The sequence below is a fragment of the Pinus tabuliformis genome, chromosome 6 (genome assembly GCF_031772625.1).
Source record: "Pinus tabuliformis cultivar Carrire ecotype Pingquan chromosome 6, CPIR1, whole genome shotgun sequence".
NCBI lineage: Eukaryota > Viridiplantae > Streptophyta > Pinopsida > Pinales > Pinaceae > Pinus > Pinus tabuliformis.
This window is the reverse complement of record NC_142292.1, coordinates 1,267,518,271-1,267,538,859: the sequence shown is the minus strand read 5'-3', so window position 1 is coordinate 1,267,538,859 and position 20,589 is coordinate 1,267,518,271. Positions and strand designations below refer to the sequence as shown.

Here is a 20,589-nt window from a genome sequence, read left to right as displayed (position 1 = left end):
CATGTGAGGCAAGTATTGGAATTCACAAGGCCCATTTATCACATGATTTGTTTTGCAGATACAGATAAACAAGTGATTGGGGAGGTGTATGAGCATATGGATACTATGTTGGGGCAAATAAAAGATATTGTTCAGAAAGATGATCCCAACTTGTATACACTGATTCACAATTCTGTGTGTACACGGTCGAATAAACTTAATGTTCCACTACATGCCTTGGCGCATATACTTATGCCAAAATACTACTCTCCATCTTGGTTGGGCCAACCTGCACCTGGGGGTGGTGTTAGGGTCAAACCCCATACAGATCCAGAGGTATCTACAGGATATATGGAAACATAAGCAAGTTGGTACCTGACAGGGAGGAGTGTGCTAATCTACGTCTTGAATTAGGCAAATACTTTAGTTGCATTGGCTTGTTTGGTTCTTTGCATGCAATGGAAGATAGAGACAGATTTGATGCTCTCACGTGGTGGGAAGCATATGGCGACATGGGACTTTTGCCAAAATTGGCAAAAAAAGTTTTCTCACAGGTTGTAAATACTTCTTTTGCAAAGAGGTGTTGGAGCACCTAAAGCTTCATACATAATGTGAGAAGAAACAAACTCAATGAAAACCGGGCAAAAAGCTTGGTTTATGTGCACTACAACTTGAGGTTGTTGAGTCATTACTATGATCGGGCTTATGAGGACCAACATATAAAATTTGGGACAACCACCCAAAGGATGATAATTTGGAGGATGGCACTATACATCTTGAAGAACTGGAAGCAGAACTTACGAGAGATGAAAATGAAGCAACAACCATGCCACACCCACCATCCAGTAGCAGTGCTCAAGTTCCAAGTCTTGTTCCTTTGTTATCGTCGCCTCCATGTACATCCACATTTGGAAAGCATTTGCCTTTTGGTTCTGGTCGTGGGACTGTGCAGGAGGAGACTCCTAGAAGACCACCACGAATTGCTCAGAAATTAGACATTATTCGTGGCAGCAAGAGGAAGTTGTAGATGATAAATTTACTTGCCTTTTCTAGTTTCTAGTAGTTTTTATAACTGTTGACTCTTTCATATTTATTATGATATTTTTTGTAAACAATATATAACAATTTAAGTTTGAAGTTTGAAGTTGGCAATTATAACTCATTGGTAATGAATTATAAATATGATGCTTTGTGAAAGTTGTTTCATTTCATGTTAGATATTCTTTGTTGTAATGGTTAAACTTAGCTTACAAGGACAACTTTGGTGATCAATTATGATAAATGTTATATATTGAATTTTGAAAGCTTGAAACTTTAAGATTGATGAATCATGATTCATGAGATTCAATATGTTGTATGTTACTAACTTGTGGACGTGGTTGATGAAGATTATAACTTCTAGATGATTGTTGTTATATGGTTCAATCTATGTTTTTATGTTTTTATATCTAATTCATCATTCTACATGTTTCTGTTGACATAAATGCATCAAAATATAAAAAACACTCCCAAACCGGGAGCTTCTAAAAATGTCGCTCTCGCTCCCGCTTCCTGTTTTCACTCCCGCTCCCAAGTAACCTTGCCTTGGACTTTCTGCTTTCCCTTTTTCCCATCTCCTTAGTTAACTATTTTTTATTCTCTTTTCATGATTTACTCATCCCTATATAATTTTATTGGGCATTTTCTAAACCTTATATGTTTTGGAGTTTTTGGTCGCAATCCAGTGAAAAAAATTCAGTTCAAATCTTGATTTTTGTTGTTTAAAATCAGTTTTTGACTGCATAATCCCTTAAAAACCCTTAGGGCACTCGGATTGTATGGAGTTCACAACATAAACTTGTGATTCCAACAAGTCCTTGCCAAACTAGAAAATATGTTGGAAAAACCTTCAAAACATATATATTATAACAGATAGACTACAACATTTTATTGTTTTGCTTTTTTCATATACATTCAAATTTAATAAAATCTAACTTTCTTCTTTCCCTTTTTCTCATCTTCTTAGCTTAAGTGTCCCCTCTTCTCTCTTCGTAATCTACTCATCCCTATGTTGTTTTATTTTTTTTCCTTCTTTTAAACATATACATCCAAATTTAATTAAAATAAATTATTATAATTATTTTTAAATGTTTATACTTGATTTTAATTATAAACATAAAGAAAGAAACAAACAAACAAACAAACAAAATTTGATTATCATTACTTTAATTTAAATTTAATTAAATAAAAAAGCTATTATTATTATTATTAATTTTGAATTTTATTTTAAAATAAAAAATAAAAGATTTCAAGCTAAAATAAAAATAAAATAAAATAAATGTCAATATTCCTTCCAATGATCATTAAAATTGTTTTTAATAGACTTGTGTATTTGTGCCAAGAGGCGCTCTCCAACCCAGTATGGAAGAGATGTTGTAATGTCCTATTATGTTATGTTATCTAAACATTTTGACTTTCAAATTACATAAAAAATAGATTAAAATAAAATAATTATTAATTATTAATAATTAAACCACCATAGGTCCATCTTAACTCCAGATCTATCAAGCGCCGAAAGGGCTCAAGTCTCTCGAGGTGCAAACTTTTCCTCAAATTTTGCACTCGAAAAAGAGGTTTGCACCTTGAGAGATTTGATCCCTCTCGGCGCTTGATAGATACAAAATTAAAATGGATCTAGGCTAGTATTTACCTTGAATTTCATACATATAACTAAATGCTATTTCAAATTACAATTTAACCTCCTTTTTTTTCTTTTTTCTTTTTTTGTATCCCAAAGGAACCCAGCAGCTCGCCTGACATGTAACTACTAGTAAACCTCAAGGGGTCTATAGCCTATCTTCCTCTCCGTAAACCAAGTCACAACCAGGAGGATTTGAACCTTGGATCTCTCAGTTTTCACAGATTTCACATTGCTTCGATCACCAATTGAATTGCCCCCTGGGACAATTTAACCTCTTATTTTTACTAAATATTAAAAATTATCACTAAAACTTCTATAATATTAAATATTTAATTATTTATTATTTAAATTTCTTGTCCCATTTTTTACATATTATTTTATTTTTCAAACTTTCTTCAAATTTACATGCATGGGGAGTTTTAACAACACTTTTAATACTTTTCATCAATTCCAAATTATATCCTTAAAAAAATAATAAAACTATTTTTTATTAAAATTAAATTTTTAAAAAGGGTGGCAAGTGTCGAGGGGGTTATTCTTTCCCCAGATGAAACAATAAAAGTAACATTTTCTTGGAGTTTAACCGAACAAATAATATTGCAGAAGCATATGCTCTCCTTTAGGGTTTAACGCTTGCTCAAGAAAAACAAATTTCCAATGAACTGCCTTGGGAAACGTGAAAAGTTATCAAATGAGATTTCCATGCTCTGAGAGATATCTGAGCAATATTGCACCAAAGCCAAGGCCACCTACAAACTCTATATATCAGAACCATGTGGAAAGGCATAGGTGCACCATGACACAAGTTGGACTAGTCCATATATTGGTGATCACCCATACAAATGCAAGCCCCCATAAAACCATGAATCCTCAAGAAAGCTCACCTAAAGGCCCTCCAATACCGTACAGGACGAGAGTAACCCGGAGTGAACTTCAAGGTACCAACCATGAACTGCCTTGGGAGACATGAAAAGATGTCAAATGAGACTGCCATGCTTTGAAAAATGTTTGAGGAATATTGCATCAAAACCAAGGCCAACTACAAACTCTATAGATCAGAACCATGTGATGAGCTGGACTAGTCCATACATTGGTAATCACCCCTACAAATGCAGACCCCCATAAAACCATGAATCCTCAAGAAAAATCACCTAAGGCCCTCAAATCCAATACAATACGAGAGTAACCTGAAGTGAACTTCAAGGTTCCATCCATGGTCTAATCCAAACAACAAGATACAAACTCAATGACAAGACACAAGACCTAGGATACCTAATACAGGGCCTCACATTGTTTTTACATTGTTTTTTACTTGTGACTTTGGGCTTACAATGGTGCTGATAATTACTACAAAGTTTTTGTATAGTACCCCTGTTGACATGCGGGGTAACAGAACCCAACTAGGAGTGGCCCCTAGCATGGCGTTCTCCAGCCTTCCTTTCAAGTATGCGGTGAAGTACAAGCTCCCTTCCTAGTTTAAGCTCCCTGCTGGAGGTTCAACCTGTTAATATTTCTAGGGCACAAGCTATAATAAATTTTCTTCAACATGATAACTACTTTCAATGATCAGTTAGCATTAATTCCACATAGCATTCATTCAATATCATTAAGCAATTATACAAAAAAAAATATCAACCATTAAACATGAAAGAGCAGTAGAAAATAACCATGAGACAATGAGATAAGAGACACGGAAATTAGGCTTGAGGCCAGGGCAAAACCCACAAGGGGAAACCCAAAAATCTTTCCTTATGAGAGAGAGAGTTCAGAGTTCATCAATATATCTAGAAACAAAACATCAAAATAACATCTAACCAGTAACATAAGATCAAGTGCCAAGCCATCCAGCCCTCCTTCCTTTCTTCAAAAGAATTCAGCCTCCTCTCCTTCTATTGTCTTCACAAAACAGAGATAATCCATACACAAGTCGATGTCCAAATGAGGAGAAGTGATCTCCTATTTATAACCTTTCAAAGGGGGGTCAAATGGGTGCCTCCAAGGGGCCCAACCAACTTAATCAATTTTAGGAAGCAAAATAAAAGATCAAATTTTCCAATTTCTTCATGATGAAAATACCAACCATGGCTACCATAATTCCAACACAACCCTTGTTGGAACAACCCACCTGCAAAAAAATGAACAAAGCAAGATTTCTCCCTAGTTTTCCCCCTCCACATGGCTATGTAGCCCCTCAATGGCTCAATTATATGTTTCCTATGTGATTTTACTAAATGGAAAAAAACTTAGATTAAAACAATTACAACAAATAACCAAGAAGAAAAAAAAATAGGACAAGCCAACCCACAAATGTAAAAGAAATTACACAAGTTTGCAAATGAATTCTTTTATTAATGGCACGGATCTCAAGAGACAACAACAACTCTAGATGAGAGACTAGCCTTTTATAAAACTTTTCTAATGGCTAGTTGGATGACTTCTCTAAAATAATATTTATTGGTCATCCACATGTTGGAGACTTCGTAACTTTTATTAAAATATTATAATATGTTATGATCCTTGTGCCTTAAAAATGATAAGAAACCAATAATTACAATCCACTTCAAGGGGGAAACCTCTTTATACAATAAATACAATGAACAAGACAATATTTGATTATCCTAAGACTAAGTCTCCTTATTATATATATAGAAGACAAAGAATACAATTATAATAAAATGGGACTATAAGGGGTTCTAGCCTACATAACAATATAACAATAGAAATGTAATCACTCAATATCTAGGGCTTAATAAGGGATTTTTGGGTTAACATGGGGCTTATATAGGGCTTAACATGCCCCTCCCCTTCAAAGAAATGTTGTCCTCAATACTTTATTAACTGTGCGTATTTCTACATCAAACACTCATCTTCCCATGTCACTTCTTCCACTGGTAGGTTCTTCCACTTGATGAGGTACTTGGTAATTGCTCAATTTCTCAACTGCTTAGTCCTTGTTTCCAAAATTGTTTCTAGTTTTAGTATTATTTTCCCTTCTTCATTAATCTCTAGTAGAAGATTTTGGACTAGGATCTTATCACCGATGACCTTCTTTAAGCAAGAAACATGGAAGACTAAATGTACACATGAAGATGGAGGCAGCTCTAATTTGTAGGCAATACTTCCAATCCTCTGCAGCACCTTCAGGGGTCATAATCAGAGTTGCAGGAAGCGCCCCCCCCCCCGGATCCTAGGCCCGAAGCGCGCCCCGTACGGAAGCGCCCAGGAAGCGCCCCCGGAAGCGCGATTCCGAAAATGGCGAAGCGCGCTTCGGCCTTTTTAATGCGCTTCCTGGTTTTTAGGAAGCGCCGGCCCCGAAGCGCGCTTCGGGTGGCGCTTCGGGCCTCCGAAGCGCAGCGCTTCGGGCCATGAAGCGTGCGCTTCACGCAGCGCTTCGGAGCGCTTCCTCCAAAACCGCGCGCCCAAGGGAAAAAAACATAATTTTTTTAATTTTTTTTTAAAGTTAACTTAAGTTAGCATTGAGGGGGTGGGTTAGGGTGAGTTTAGGGTGAGGAATGAAAAGAATAAAGCCCCCATTCATTCCTCATTTTCTCACTTTGAGTTTATGAGAGTTGGAGAAGAGAAGAGAGGAGAGGAGAAGAGAAGAGAGGAAAGGAGAGGAGAAGAGAGGAGAGCTTGGAGGAGTGAAGAAGGAGGAGCTAGGAGAAGGAGGAGGAGCTTGGAGCAAGAGCTTGGAGGACTTCATCTACAAGAGCTAAAGAGGTAAGTTCAAACCCCAAACTCCCTTGTTTTTTTGAAAAAAAATTTGTATTTTTCTCCTCCCTCTCCTACTCTTTCCCATTGTTTCTACTTGCTCCTTTATTTACAGGTTGTCCACCACCTATATCCATATTCCAAGATGGTGTTCTTTTGGCTTCTATGTATCATTCCACTCTTGGTTTTAATGATGGCAAGGGTGAAGAATAGAAGGGAAGAAACAGAAGAGGACATTGGTGATGGTCCTAATAGTAGTGACCCAATGTATGATGAGGAGGAAGGGGATGAACTTGAAGGGGACACTGAAACACAAGATGGGAAAGCTACATCAACACCCTTGTGGAACTATGTGACCAAACTTGATGGGGGAAAGGGTGGTGGATCTTACAAATTTGTGTGCCCTCATGGTTGTCATGGAGGAAAACCATATTGTGGTTCATATACCCGTCTGAGGAGGCATCTTTGTGGGGTGCTGGACAGTGATGAAAAAAAGGGTTCTGTGGGGGTACAAATTTGCCCAAACATTTCAACTGAAGAAAGAAGAAAATACATCCAAATAGAGATGGCTGCACAACAAAAAAACAAGAAACCAAAAACTCATTATGAATCAAGTGCAACCTCTAAATTTGGTAGTTGCTCATCTCCTCATGGTACTTCTGCAACCTCTGGAGGTAGAAGAACAATAGGGGATTTCCTTAATGTTGCTGGGAGGGATGATGTGGATGGAAAGATAGTCCGTTTTCTTTGTGCTTGCGGTGTACCATTCAATGTGCTTCGCTCTCCCTATTAGCATGACATGGTAAAGGCCATCAATGAAGCCCCAAAAGGATACAAGGCCCCCAACTATGAGAAAGCTAGAACAGTGTTATTAGAAAGAGAAAAAGCTAAGGTTCAAAGAGCTTTGACACGTTTTACAAATGAGTGGGTGGATTCTGGGGTATCCATTGTATCAGATGGGTGGACAAATATTAGAAACCAACATTTGATAAATGTTCTTGGTGTTTCTTCTAGTGGTGCAGTATTTATTGCATGTCATGACTCCTCCTCCATCAGTGCAACTGCACAAAACATTGCAGATCTCCTATTGAAATCAATCAAAGATGTTGGTCCGAATAATGTGGTTCAAGTGATCACAGATAATGCAGCAAATTGTAAGGCAGCAGGAAAAATTATTGAGCGTACTCATCCACACATCTTTTGGTCTAGGTGCCTGGTTCACACATTGAACCTTTTGATGCATGATATTGTGAAACACAAAGATTGTGGGTGGATTGCTGAGGTTTACAGGAAAGGGAAGCAGCTCATTAAATTCATTACAGGGCATACAAGGGTAAACTACTTCTATGGCACTTACTCCAAGTTGCAATTGCTTAAAATTGCAAAGACAAGATTTGCTAGTTATTACCTCACCTTTAGGCGGCTAGTGAAGGTGAGACAAGCTTTAACTAATCTGGTGTGTGCTGAAACATGGGATGAAATTAACACTGACACAGATGGTGCTAATGCAGTCAAGGACACTGTTCTTGACAGTTACTTTTGGTCACAGGTTAAATATATTTTGCAATTCACCAAACCAATTTATTACATGATCAAGTTTGCAGATTCAGATCGACCAGTAATTGGGGAGGTGTATGAGCAAATGGATAGCATGTTGGGGCAGATTAAAGACATTGTTGAGCCTAGAGATACCACCTTGTACAATTATATTCGTGTAGAGGTGCAAAACCGATGGGAAATGCTAAATATTCCATTGCATGCATTAGCATATGTTTTGACACCTAAATACTATCATCCATCATGGCTTTCAACACCAGCACCTGGGGGGGGAAGCAGGAGAAAACCACACCAAGATCAAGAGGTTCACCAAAAATATATGGCTGCATTGAGTAAATTAATCCCTGATGAGGAGGAGGCTGCATTGGTACGGAGACAGGTGAGCAACTATACGCTCAACACTGGTCCATTTGGGAGCATGCATGCAATTAAAGATCGAGAGACTTTTTCTGCTCTTGAGTGGTGGAACATGCATGGAGGGGGTACTCCACTTCTACAGAGTTTGGCATTGCGGGTGCTATCACAGGTGGTAAACACTTCTTCTGCAGAGAGGTGTTGGAGCTCTTATTCTTTCATCCACAGTGTTAAAAGGAACAGGTTGAGTTTAGACCGGGCAGAGAGCTTGGTTTATGTTCATTACAACTTGCGATTGTTGTCCCAGTACTGTGAAGATGCAAAGTCTAATAAAGACTTGTTGATTTGGGACAAGAATCCAGAGGAGCCCAATTTGGAGGATGGAGTGTTGCGACTAGAGCAATTAGAGGATGCTCTTTTCCAGGTATGTCCATTGTGGTATGAATTTTCCAATTTTCCCTTATAAAGCATTTCTCTAATTCAATTATTCATGTTTTTAATTTTTTTGTTAACTAGTGTTTTTTTTTTGCATGAATTTTTTGAGCGATTCTAGGATGATGATGACCGTGTTGATATGCCACCACCCCCACCCCCATCTGGTCCCTTGGTTCCTAGGTTCCATGGTTCAACACCAACAGCAGGGGGTTCTTCTTCATCAGTTTCAGTGCCACGACTTCCACAGGCACCATCTTCTTCATTGCCACCACGTGGACCACCACGTTCTATTCGTGGTGGAAGGAGGAGAGATTAGTAGATATATTCACAATCTACTACTTTTTGTCATAGATTACTCATTAGACTTGTAGACTTGTGAATTTGAATTTTGAACCTTTTTGGCTTGGCGGTGACCAAGTGACATATTTTGTAAACATTATTATTTGAATTTTGGACATGACAAATGTTGACAGTTGCTCACTTGCTAGATAAATCATAATATGCTCTATGTTTTATGTTTTATAATATGCTTAAATGTTTTATGTTTTATAATATGCTTAAAAATTTGATGTATGTTTGTAATAGCTAGAATATAGATGATTGTTGTACATACTAGTAACTACAATGGAATCATGGATGCCATATCTATCTTGATTTATGCAAAAATATGCATGTTTTCATGTCTTCTACAATTAATTTGGTATTTGGGATGTTTGTTTTGAGTATAAATGCAAAAAAATATAAAAAAATATATATATAGCAGACGCTTCCGCGGACGCTTCGCTTCCTAGATTTTTGGAAAATGACGCTTCCGCGCTCCCGCTTCCGCTTCGCTCCCGCTTCGTGCAACATTGGTCATAATACACTTCTTTTGTTGTTTGAGGGACATCTGTTTATATGGTTGTAGTCTCACAAATACGCAATCCCCCACTTCAAATTCCCTTTCACTGTGATTCTGATCTGCTTGTTGTTTCATCCTATTTTGTGCCATAACCAAGTTTTCCTTCAATAGTCTAAGAACCTCTTGTTGGTGTTGGATGTGGTCCTCTACTGCTTGAGCCTTTATAGTCCCTTTTGAGGGTGATGTGATACCAAATGTTATGATCATGAGTTTTCCCACTAAGGGGTCGAAATGACTCAAGATTACTTTGGAGGTCCAAGATACCCTTTGTTTATGATCCAAAAGTTGGAGAATGGTCCAATGATGCCCCAATGTTCCATTGATTGTCCATAACGACCAGTTTGAAACTCTAACAACTATTTTTTTACTGAAACAACTAGTAGTAAATCAACTTCACCACCTTTGCTTGAGATCTCTAAAGCCTTCATGAATTTGCTAATTCTCCCACCTAAGTTTATTGTAACTGGGCCTAACTTCATCTAGGTCTTGCTTCATTTGACCAAATTATTCCCTGCGTTGCCACACCATCACTATCTCTACCATGTCATCACGCCCACCTAATGGATCTCTAATGTCCTTGGGAATTTGAAGAAACTAAGACGTGGGTTTTGTTCCTCTTCTTCTGTAGACTAATTTTAACATATTGCATGTCAAATTCCGTCCCCTGTAATACCACCTAGAAACTTGTTGTACCTGTTGAACAACTTTGACTAGTTGTAACTTGCCACTGCCTTCATTGATTGCAGGAATTCTACAAGACATCTCATCCTCTCATCAAAATGAACAATTTGGGACCAAGTTGACTTTTTGACTTCCATGACCATTTGCACTGGGAAACACGAACTGCCTTGGGAAACATGAAAGTTGTCTATGTGAGACTGTCATGTATGAGAATTGTTTGAAGGATACTACACCAAAGCCAAGGCCACCTACAGACTGTATAGACACATAACCATGCAATAAGACATAGGTGCACTTTGATGCAAGCTGGACTAGCCGATACACTAATGATCCTACAAATAGAACAATAAGTCAGGTTATGGGAGCTTCAGTTGGCAAACCCCCTCTTGCAATAAAGCATTGTGAACTTGCTAGTGTATACTGCATGTGAGGCCTCTGGAGTTGTGGAGATAAAATAAGGTCCACCTGCTCAAGTATCTATGTTTAACTTGTGGTTTTGCCCATGCACTGCAATCTAATTCAGATTCCGCACTTAAAAGGAATCATAATCACACCTAACCGAATAATGACAATGCTTCTAACTACGCAAAACAACTCAACATTCTCCCCCGGTCACTTTCTCGCCGGCTCAAGGTTTTTCTTGGGATGAGAGTCTGTTCATACAGCAGATTGTGCACATTTTATCCCTGATAAAAATATCTGACAAGAGGACCCCAGATCCAAAGACCAGCCTGCTCCTAGCCACACTCCAAGCCTATCTTTGTCTCCATCTCAAAAAAAAATATCAGGAAACTGGGAGCACCAATGGGTTTAACTGTCTCTACCAAAAGTGAAAATGATGTCATCAAGCTTCATTACCAGGATAGTGGGTGACAGCCACTAGAAGTCTATGTTCTTTTCTGTTTATTTTCTTCTTCTTTCTTTTTCTTCCTGTTTCCCAAGTACTCCCCATGATCCACTGACAGTAAACAAGGAACCTAACCCCGAGCGGATCAGGAAAGTACCTCCCCAACTTTGGGGGAGAGACAAGAGGTCTTACATCTGGCTCATGACCACGAGGTAACCCTCAGGGCTATTTATTTTCTTTGTTCATAAATGATAAGTGGTGAATTTCAGTCCTCTGTTTTCTTAAGTCTAATCAAGAAAACAAATAAGTCTAATCAAGAAAGAAAAGGCTGGAGTTTTGTATCATTTAGGTAAGAATCGAGATAGCCAAAATGAAGACAATCTGAAAAGTCAGATTAAGAGTATGGTCATATCCCATTTTTGTCAGTTTAATAAAAAATAAAGGGCTAGAGTTTTGTATCATTTAAATAAGAACCCAGATAGCAAAGATGAAGATAATTTGAAAGAAACAGATCCGTATGGCCGGTTTGGATATAGTTTCGAAGTTTTAATAGAAAATTCCTTTCCTTTCATTACAGTTTTAAAAAAGGTTCATTTTACCGAGAAACCAGATATCACTGCTAAACATCGAAGCACCACCAAGTGCGAGCACAACATTTCAAAACTTTCCATGAAAATACCATTGACTAGAGTTCTTTCGTTTCAATGCAAATGGAATCACCACTAAGTGTGAGCACAACATTGGCAAGATGGTATCCAAAGGCACCAATAAGTGCAATACAGCATAGTTACACGTTAAGAAGCCGGGCACTTACTATTGCCCTAAGGCTCGAGATCTGATAGCTAGGCTTTTTTCAATGTTTACACAAAATTCAATGGTAACAACTATCCACCAAAAAAGACCTCTAAATTTATAAGAATTTGGTAAATATTTCGCTCCATTGCCCAGATTTACAAACTTGTTAAAATTTCGTAGAAAATTTCCATTTTGGGAAACAAAAACATTGATGCACATTAAATTAAACGGCATACCCAAAAATTGAGAAGAGGAACATTGAAAGCTTACCAGCCAATGACGGGTATTAAAGCAGACGTCGAGTCGGCTGAGCCAATAACGCAGCCGAAACCAGCGGCTCCGCCCATCGTCAAGGGGACAAAACCGCAGCACAATGCAGAAGATCAGCCACAAACCCACGGCCAAAGTCGTGGTTTCCAGGACTAACGCTTGGGATTGCGTCATACTGGTAAGAGAATTGAATGAAAAGATGGAATTGACAAAGGAGTCGTTAGAGTCCACCACCACTCCCACCCCCGATCGGCTGGCCCACTCATTAGATTGGGTGCTGAATGGCATGCATTCTCCTGCCCCTCCTGGAGACGGGGCTGTTCGGAAATAGCCCGGATTACATGCGCAAAGAGATGCATTATAGATAAAGGAATTCGCTGGACAGCTTGCCATCGCTTTTATTTCTTTGCCACTACAGAGACCGCGTTCGGCGTGGGCTTTGAATTCAGGAATTGAGTGGCACGACAGGGAATTTTGTTCCACAAACCGACTTTCAGCGTTTTGGTGGCAAAGCTTTCAGCTGCCACCTGGATACTGGATTCGTCATTGGAAAAAGGAAGTAAAAGTTAATGCTTCCAGTACAAGTTGATCGGGAAATTTCTCCTTTCAGAATTTTCGTGAATTTTTGACAATGCAGATTAAAATCTGTTCAAAGTAGGGAGAACTGTCATTTTAATGAAGTTAGGGCAATTTTACCTCTCATGCAGAATTTCTCCTTTTAGATTTCTGTGATTTTTTTCCAGGCAGATTAAATATATGCGAAGTAGGGAGAACTGAAATTTTGTTGAAGATAGAGCAACTTTACCTCTATTTTTTTGCAGGCAGATCAAATATATGCGAAGTAGGGAGAACTGAAATTTTGTTGAAGATAGAGCAACTTTACCTCTCCTCCATAAAAGAATAGAGTTCTCAGAGGCTTCTCGTTTTCAGTTTCGCACACAATTCAGTGGCTGGGTACACGTAATTGACAAAGACGGAAGTGACAAAGCAGTGTAGCTTCTCACAAGTTATGGCGTGTGGTATATGGTTTACTTTTAAAATGGTCGGAAAACGTTCTTTTAATTGAAACTGAGTGAAAAGGAAGTTAATCACAAATGGCAGTTTTCAAGTGTTTTGATTGTGGCTTCACTTTTTTATGATGCAGTATGTTTTTAATTTAATTTAAATTAACATAGATTTATTTTAATACGGATTTAAAATGAGATATGGTTTAGTTTTAAAATGGTCGGAAAACGTTTTTTAATTGAAATTGAGTGAAAAGGAAGTTAAGCACAAATGGCAGTTTTATGTTTGAAGTTTTTGAGTGTGCAATCATTTTTTTAACGATTTATTATGATGCAGTATGTTTTTAAATTTAATTAATAAAGATTTATTTTAATACGGATTTAATATGAGTTAAAACTGATCAAATTTGTTTAAGTTTAAATTTATTTAAAATATAAATATAATGTGTTTTTTTATTGTTTAAATTATATTTTTTAATGTTGAATAAAAATTTAATTTAATGCCCCCGGATGCGGGTGCCTTTGATGCGTGAGAGGCAGGTGGCTCGTCACATGGGCAGCTGTCAGCCCGGACGAGCCACGATATATCAGGACGCTGGTGCATTAACTCTGACGGAAGGTGAAGCCATCGGGATGTTAAGTCTGGTTCAAGCGTCATTCAATGCGGAAGGTGAAGTCATTGGGATGTTAAGTCTGGTTCAGGCGCCATTCAATGCGCAGCAACAAACGAGGAGAATGGAGCTCAATAAGTTCGAAACCTATGTCGCTTTCCCGCATTCCTTTAAGCGGTCCGAGCAGACACTGGCAGAGACAGAACATTCTCTGGCTCAGTGTAGGATTTCTCAGAGGGATTCTGTTACGGGGGATAATCGACGGATACCAAAAGAAAGGCTCAGGATGAGTAGTCGCCGCGGAGGTTCCATGGGTCGTTCTGCCACTCAGAGGCCTGCCATTTCGCCCTCCTCCTCAGTGGAAATAACTTCCGAGTAGAACAGAATCCCAAGCAGACCAGCAGGCCGTCACAATGAAAGAGGCAGGGGAGAAATTATGGACTGTGGACATATGGAGCACCCGGCGGTTCGCTATCGGATACCCTGCACGCTGGAGAACAATACGCTCATCGTATCAGTCACCGTGGAGCATTGCAGCAATCTCAGGGGGCAACTGGAAGACCTGACGGTGCCAAGGGTTGACATGCAAGTTCCCAGAGTTGATATGAGGCGACCAACTCAAGCTGAAGATGCTGGCCCCAGTGAGCCGATTCAGAAGTCGCTGCGCTCAGATAAGGAGGAAACCAAGAAGCTTAAAGGTCTAGCGACGGACGAGCCTCACACTACCGATGAGGAATAGCTCAGAAGCCACTCTGTTTTCGCTGCCAGGAACGCTACTCTCTGTCCAACTCTTTCTGCTCACTTTGTCTGTCTGTTATAGGGTCTATGTCCACCGTGAAGGTTTATATGTCCACAGTGTCAGTTTACGTGTCATCCATGTTGGCTTATGTGTCCACCGTGTCAACTTATGTGTCCACTGTGTCGGCTCATATGTCTACTGTGTCGATTTAGATGTTGGTTATGTCGGAAGGAAGAAAAACTGGTCCCTTTTTGCACCAGTGTTGCTCTGAATGGTTAGTCATGGGGAAAATCTCTCTGGAGACGCAGGGCCACGGCCCTGTTGTAAAAAAATTTGCTGTAATTTTGGTTTTTTTGTAATATAATTAGCATAGACTTATCGAGAAAAAAAAAGAAAAAAATTTAATGATATATATATAATTTTTTTAAATGATATATAATATATAATTTACATTAAAATATTTTATATCACATATATATTGAGATATTTTATCACACATGTTAAAATATTTTTTTATTATTAATATATCTTTAAATATATGACAATCTTAATTTTTATTAAGATATTTTATTGATAATCTATATTGAATTTTTTTATAGACTACATTAAAATGTTTTAATATAACAATTTTTTTCTGTATACAGATAATATGGACAAACTTACACATTCCCCACTTACTTACTGGGCGGTAGAATAAGCCTTTCGGCTCAATAAATAGTAATATATAATTTAAATTTATTTTAAAGTTGATTTTTTTCGAATACAAAGTGGATTAAAATTCCTAATATTAATGTAGAATTATTTTTAGTTTATGAAATGTACTTCCCCATATTTAAAATCAATTATGACCCTGATTAATGGGCTATATTTCAAATCAATTATGGACTTGGCTTGGCTTCAAGGGAATTGAAGAGGGATACATATTTCAAATCAATAATAGATCTCGCGACAATTAATAACAATCAAAGAACTTCATGTCTCCTCCTAGACCAAAGAACTTCATGTCTCGTTCTAGACCAAAGAACTTCATGTGTCTTTCTAGACCACTTGAGCTAACCTTTGGGGCTAGGTGCAAACTTCTTTTATAATGTAAAACTTACAAAAATGTTTACACGTTAGAGAGTTTTGATCCCTCCGAGATAGATCCAAGTTTAAGATGAATCTATGTTAGTTATATATATGTATGTGTGTATCCATGTCATGGGTCAACTCATTAAAAATAAAAGGGATCGCATATCTCCTTCAATTTTGAGTAATGCACCGTTAAAAAAAATAATTATAAGGAAATTTTTATTTTTTATTATTTTATGTAATATATACATAGTTAATATTTAAATATTTTACTCAACATCAAAATTGAGATATTTTATTTATGGCACATATTGTTCACATTAACATGTTTTTTGGATATTAGTATATTTTTAAATAGGAATCTTCATTTATTATAAAGTAGAAAGCATATATCCATGGAATAGAGTCTCTCTATATAAAAATATTGAATTTTTTTGTTATTAATATTTTTTTTTAAATGCTACATTCATATTTTAGTATTGAAGGAATTACACATCTCTATCATACTCTAAATTAGAAAACATTTATCAATAGAATAAATATTATATATATAAATATATGATATGAAATATTTTATTTAATACTATATTAAAATACAAATTTCCCCTATACTAAGTAAGAAGGTCATTGAATATTTTCTTTCAATTATTTTATCTATCTTTATGAGATATAAAATTATTTTATTAAAGTGAGCATTGAAATATTTTATTTATGGTCAAAATTAAAATATTTTTTCTCTATATATAAAATTGATATTAATTTATTAATTAACATGGATATTCAAACATTTTATTCAAGATAAAGGAATTACACTTCTAGCTCATATATAAAAATAAAAATATAAGTAGTTCTTTATTTTAAAGTTCTTTATTTCTATATATAAAGTTGATATAAAACCTAAGCGAGATCTACCAAGTGCCCACAGATATCAAATCTCTTTTCCCTCTAAAAAAGAGTTGCATGTCAAGAGATTTGATCCCTATCGGCCCTTGGTAGATCTGGAGTTAAGATGGATCTAGGTTGGTTTAATAATTAATACATCTCTACTATATTCGGCTAGATAATTTTATGTTTGTTTTTTCATTTTATTTTATTTTTAATGAATCAAAATCTTTACAACAACATTACAACATCTTTACCATATTGAGCTACGCAATTATGTTACTTATATCGAAATTGAAATATTTTATTTATGGTTGAACTAAAATATCATTTTTATTATCAATATTTCTTTATTACTTGATATGGAAATTGAAATAATTTATTTATGGTTGAACTAAAATATCATTTTTATTATTAATATTTCTTTTTAAATATCACATGCCGTATCACATCTCCTCCATAATAGGCTGTAGTATCAATATTATTTTAGATGTCACATATAAACTATATATCAACTATATATAGAATAGTGAAAGAATTGCACTTATTGTGCAAATCAAAAGTAGAAAGCAATATAGAAATTTTTTATTACCAATTACTTTCTCTCAATATATAAAATTGATTTATGTTATTTATAGTGGACATTGAAGTATTTTATTTATAGTTGATATTGAAAGAAAAATTTATTATTAATATTAATATTTGATATTGAAATTTTTTAGTTATTAGCATTTTTAAATGTAAGTATCACTTTATTCCTGCGTTGTAAAACACTTTTCAATACAATAAAGTAAAATTAAAAAATTTACACATAAAAAAATAATAAAATATATTTAATTTTATTTAATATTGAGTAAATTCCGGTTTAAAATAAATTTAACTTAATTTTAAAGATTTTCAAAATCTTATCAAATATTCAAAACTAGGTTCTTAACATTCTGATGTGAAGTAGTTATTTTTGATATTTGTTTTTTTTAACGGATTTTAGTTTAAAATTTCATTATCAAATAGTTTATTTTGAACCATTTTATTTAATATTGAGTAAATTCCGGTTTAAAATAAATTTAACTTATTTTTAAAGATTTTCAATATTGGTCCCAGCGCTCTCTTCCTAGTCATTTTTCCGCCCCCTTCCTCCTTCTTTTTTTTAATAACCGTTTTTAACTAATTATTATTATTTATTTATTTTTATTTATTTATTTATTTTATTAGATATTATTATTATTTTTTTTAAGTTAGCTTAATGTTAGTTTCTAGTTTTATTTATTCTTATCTATTTTTATTTATTTTTTTATTTTTTTTAACTAACTTGTATACACATATAATTTATTCATATAGCAGAGGTCCTTTATAACTAATTTCCTTTTAAATACTAATTAACCTATAATTTTTAATTATTTATTAATACCTTTTAACTAACTATTATCACTAACTTAAATTATTTTTTATTTATATATTTTTATTTATTAAGGGATTGGTCACCTATATAACTTATCTCCCTTATATTATTAAAAAAGTTTTGATCCCGGTCCAATAGTCAAAATTAGTTTTTGGTCAAGTTAGCCGTTGGAGGCTCTGCTCAGTCTATTTAACATGTTAAGCTGGATCTGTTTCTTCAACTTGTCCTGACGATGAACCACACTGGTTGGTTCGAAACGCGTCGACAAATGATATTTCATGTGATCTTCGCCGAAAAATCTTCTGTAAACTTGATATGGATCACAAAAGCCTCAACTCTACAATCTTATCAAATATTCAAAACTAGGTTCTTAACATTTTGATGTGTGAAGTTATTTTTGATATTTGTTTTTAAAGGATTTTAGTTTAAAATTTCATTATCAAATAGTTTATTTTGAACCATTTTAACTTTAGAGGTATTGACAGAGCATATGAATGCTTTTAATAATTTGGTAAGTCAATTATTATCTGTTGATATTAAAATTCCAAATGAAAATAAACGCATCAGCTGGTTGTGTTCTCTACCTGACTTGTGAGATAGTGTGGTTGTTGTCATAGGTAGCAATACAAATACTTTGAAATTTGATGAAATAGTGATGAGATGGAAAAACATGGAGAGACAAAGTATAGATGCCTTGTCTGTAAGAGGACTATCCCATAACATAAATAGAAATAAGTCCTCAAGTGGGAGATCTAAATATAGAGGGAGATCTAAATCTCCAGGAAAATTTGTAAAGGTTTGTTGGAAATGCGAAAAAGAAGAGAACTACAAGAAAGATTGTAAATCTAAGACTCCTCGTAAAGGAAAGGGATCTAATGATGTTGCTTTTGCGAAGATGAAAAATGCCTCAAATGAAGGTGGGGATGTGTACTTGGATTCTTCTTCAAGTACATGCATAGATTATGAGGCATGGTTGATTGACTCAGATGCATCCTTCATATGACTCCCCATATGGAGTGGTTCTGTGAATATGAGAAACATGATGGTGGTGATGTCTTCCTAAGTGATGGCAAGAAGACTAGAATCATAGGACGAGGAAAATTCAAGCTAAATACGAGATGCAAAAAGATTAGAAAACTTCCTGGTGTTTTGCACATTCCTGGATTGGCCAGAAATCTAATTTCTGTAAGCAAGATGGATGATGTACGTGTAAAGGCAATGTTTGATAAATATACCAACAAGATGGTTCAAGGAGCGCTGGTATTGATGAGGGGAGTTCGAATCCGAACTCTATACAAAATTTTGGGTATTATTGTTATTGATGGGTGCAATAGTGTTATCGTTCCTGAAAGTGGAGCAGAAAATCTTTTACTCTATAGAGAAAAGATTATGTTATGGCATCAAATACTAGGACATATTGGAGGAAGGGCCTTCATATACTACATGGTAATTGTATGGTAGAAGGCATGTCTAGTTTCTCTCTATATTTTGATTTATGTGAACATTGTGTATATGGGAAGCAGAATCAGGTGAGTTTTCCCTCTAGTGCTAAGAGAGGAGAAGGAATATTAGAGCTTGCGCACAGTGATGTGTTTGGCTCTATGTCGGTTCCATCACTAGGTAAATTCATGTACTATGTCTCATTTATAGATGAATTCTCAAGGAATACATGGATATATTTCGTCACAAAGAAATCTAAAGTCTTTAATAAGTTTAAAGAATTTAAGGCTTTGGCGGAAAATTAGGCAGAGGAAAAGATTAAGGTGTTTAGGACATGTAATTGTGGAGAGTTCGGCAAGAAGGAATTCAGAGAGTTATGTAAGAAGTGTGGTATTGCACGACAGAAGACCACTCCATACAAACCTCAGTAAAATGGAGTTGCAAAAAGGATGAACATGACGTTGATGGAAAAGGCAAGAAACATACTCAGTGGCATTGGATTAGGACATGAATTATGGGCAGAGGCAGTGGATATTTCAGTTTACCTGTTTAACAAATCACGCTCATCAACGTTGGAGGATAAGACTCCACATGAGGTATGGACTGGTAAGAAACTTTCTCTCACACATATCAAGGTATTTAGTTGTGATACATATGTACATGTTCCAAAGGAGAAAAAAACCAAGTTGGATAGTAAATATGAAAGGTGCATCTTTATTAGGTATAAAGATGGTTTAAGAGGTTACAAGCTTTGGAAACCATAAACAAAGAAGGTAGCATACAATTGAGATGCGTTATTTAGAGAAGTGAAGGATGTCATGAAACAGGAAGTCTTACCAGGGAAAATAACCAGAGAAGAAAAGAGTTTGATCTAAAAGGTGAATAATCAGACTCCACAGAAGAACAGTAATAAGAAGAAGAAGAACCACACACTTCAGTTTTGAGGAGATCAGTTTGGGAAAGAAGGTAGCCAGAGAGGTATAGTCTATTTGATTTATGTTCAAATTTTGCTTTATTTATTACTGATTAGGATCCCATAATTGTCAAGGGAGTAGTGGATTCAGAGGATACAAAACTCTAGAAAAAGGTCCTGATTGAATAAATGACACCCTTGGATAAAAATGAGGCTTTAGATCTGTTGGAGTTGTCGGCTTGAAGGAAACCCATTGGAAACAAATGGTTTTTTAAGAAGAATATGAATGCAGAAGGTAAAGTGGGGAAATATAAAGCTCG

The 20,589-nt window shown here is 35.9% G+C and overlaps 1 protein-coding gene across 7 annotated transcripts in view; it reads right to left on the bottom strand.

The window, feature by feature from the left end:
• Positions 1-13,203, bottom strand: part of LOC149263266 (uncharacterized) — a 255,808-nt gene extending 242,605 nt beyond the window's left edge. For 2 of the 7 annotated variants that reach the window (XR_016259246.1, XM_089426008.1), the window contains exons 1-2: positions 13,016-13,186; positions 12,211-12,744 (exon numbers count right to left, since the gene is read on the bottom strand). Coding sequence is in view for 6 of the 7 variants with exons in the window: in XM_089426008.1 (XP_089282134.1) it covers positions 12,211-12,603 (393 nt within the window). In the remaining variant the exon portion in view is untranslated. Of the gene's footprint in view, positions 1-12,210; positions 12,856-12,906 lie in introns of those variants that run through there. The other 5 variants (XM_089426017.1, XM_089426012.1, XM_089426015.1 and 2 more) reach the window with 5 other exon arrangements.
• Between the last annotated feature and the right edge of the window lie 7,386 nt (positions 13,204-20,589).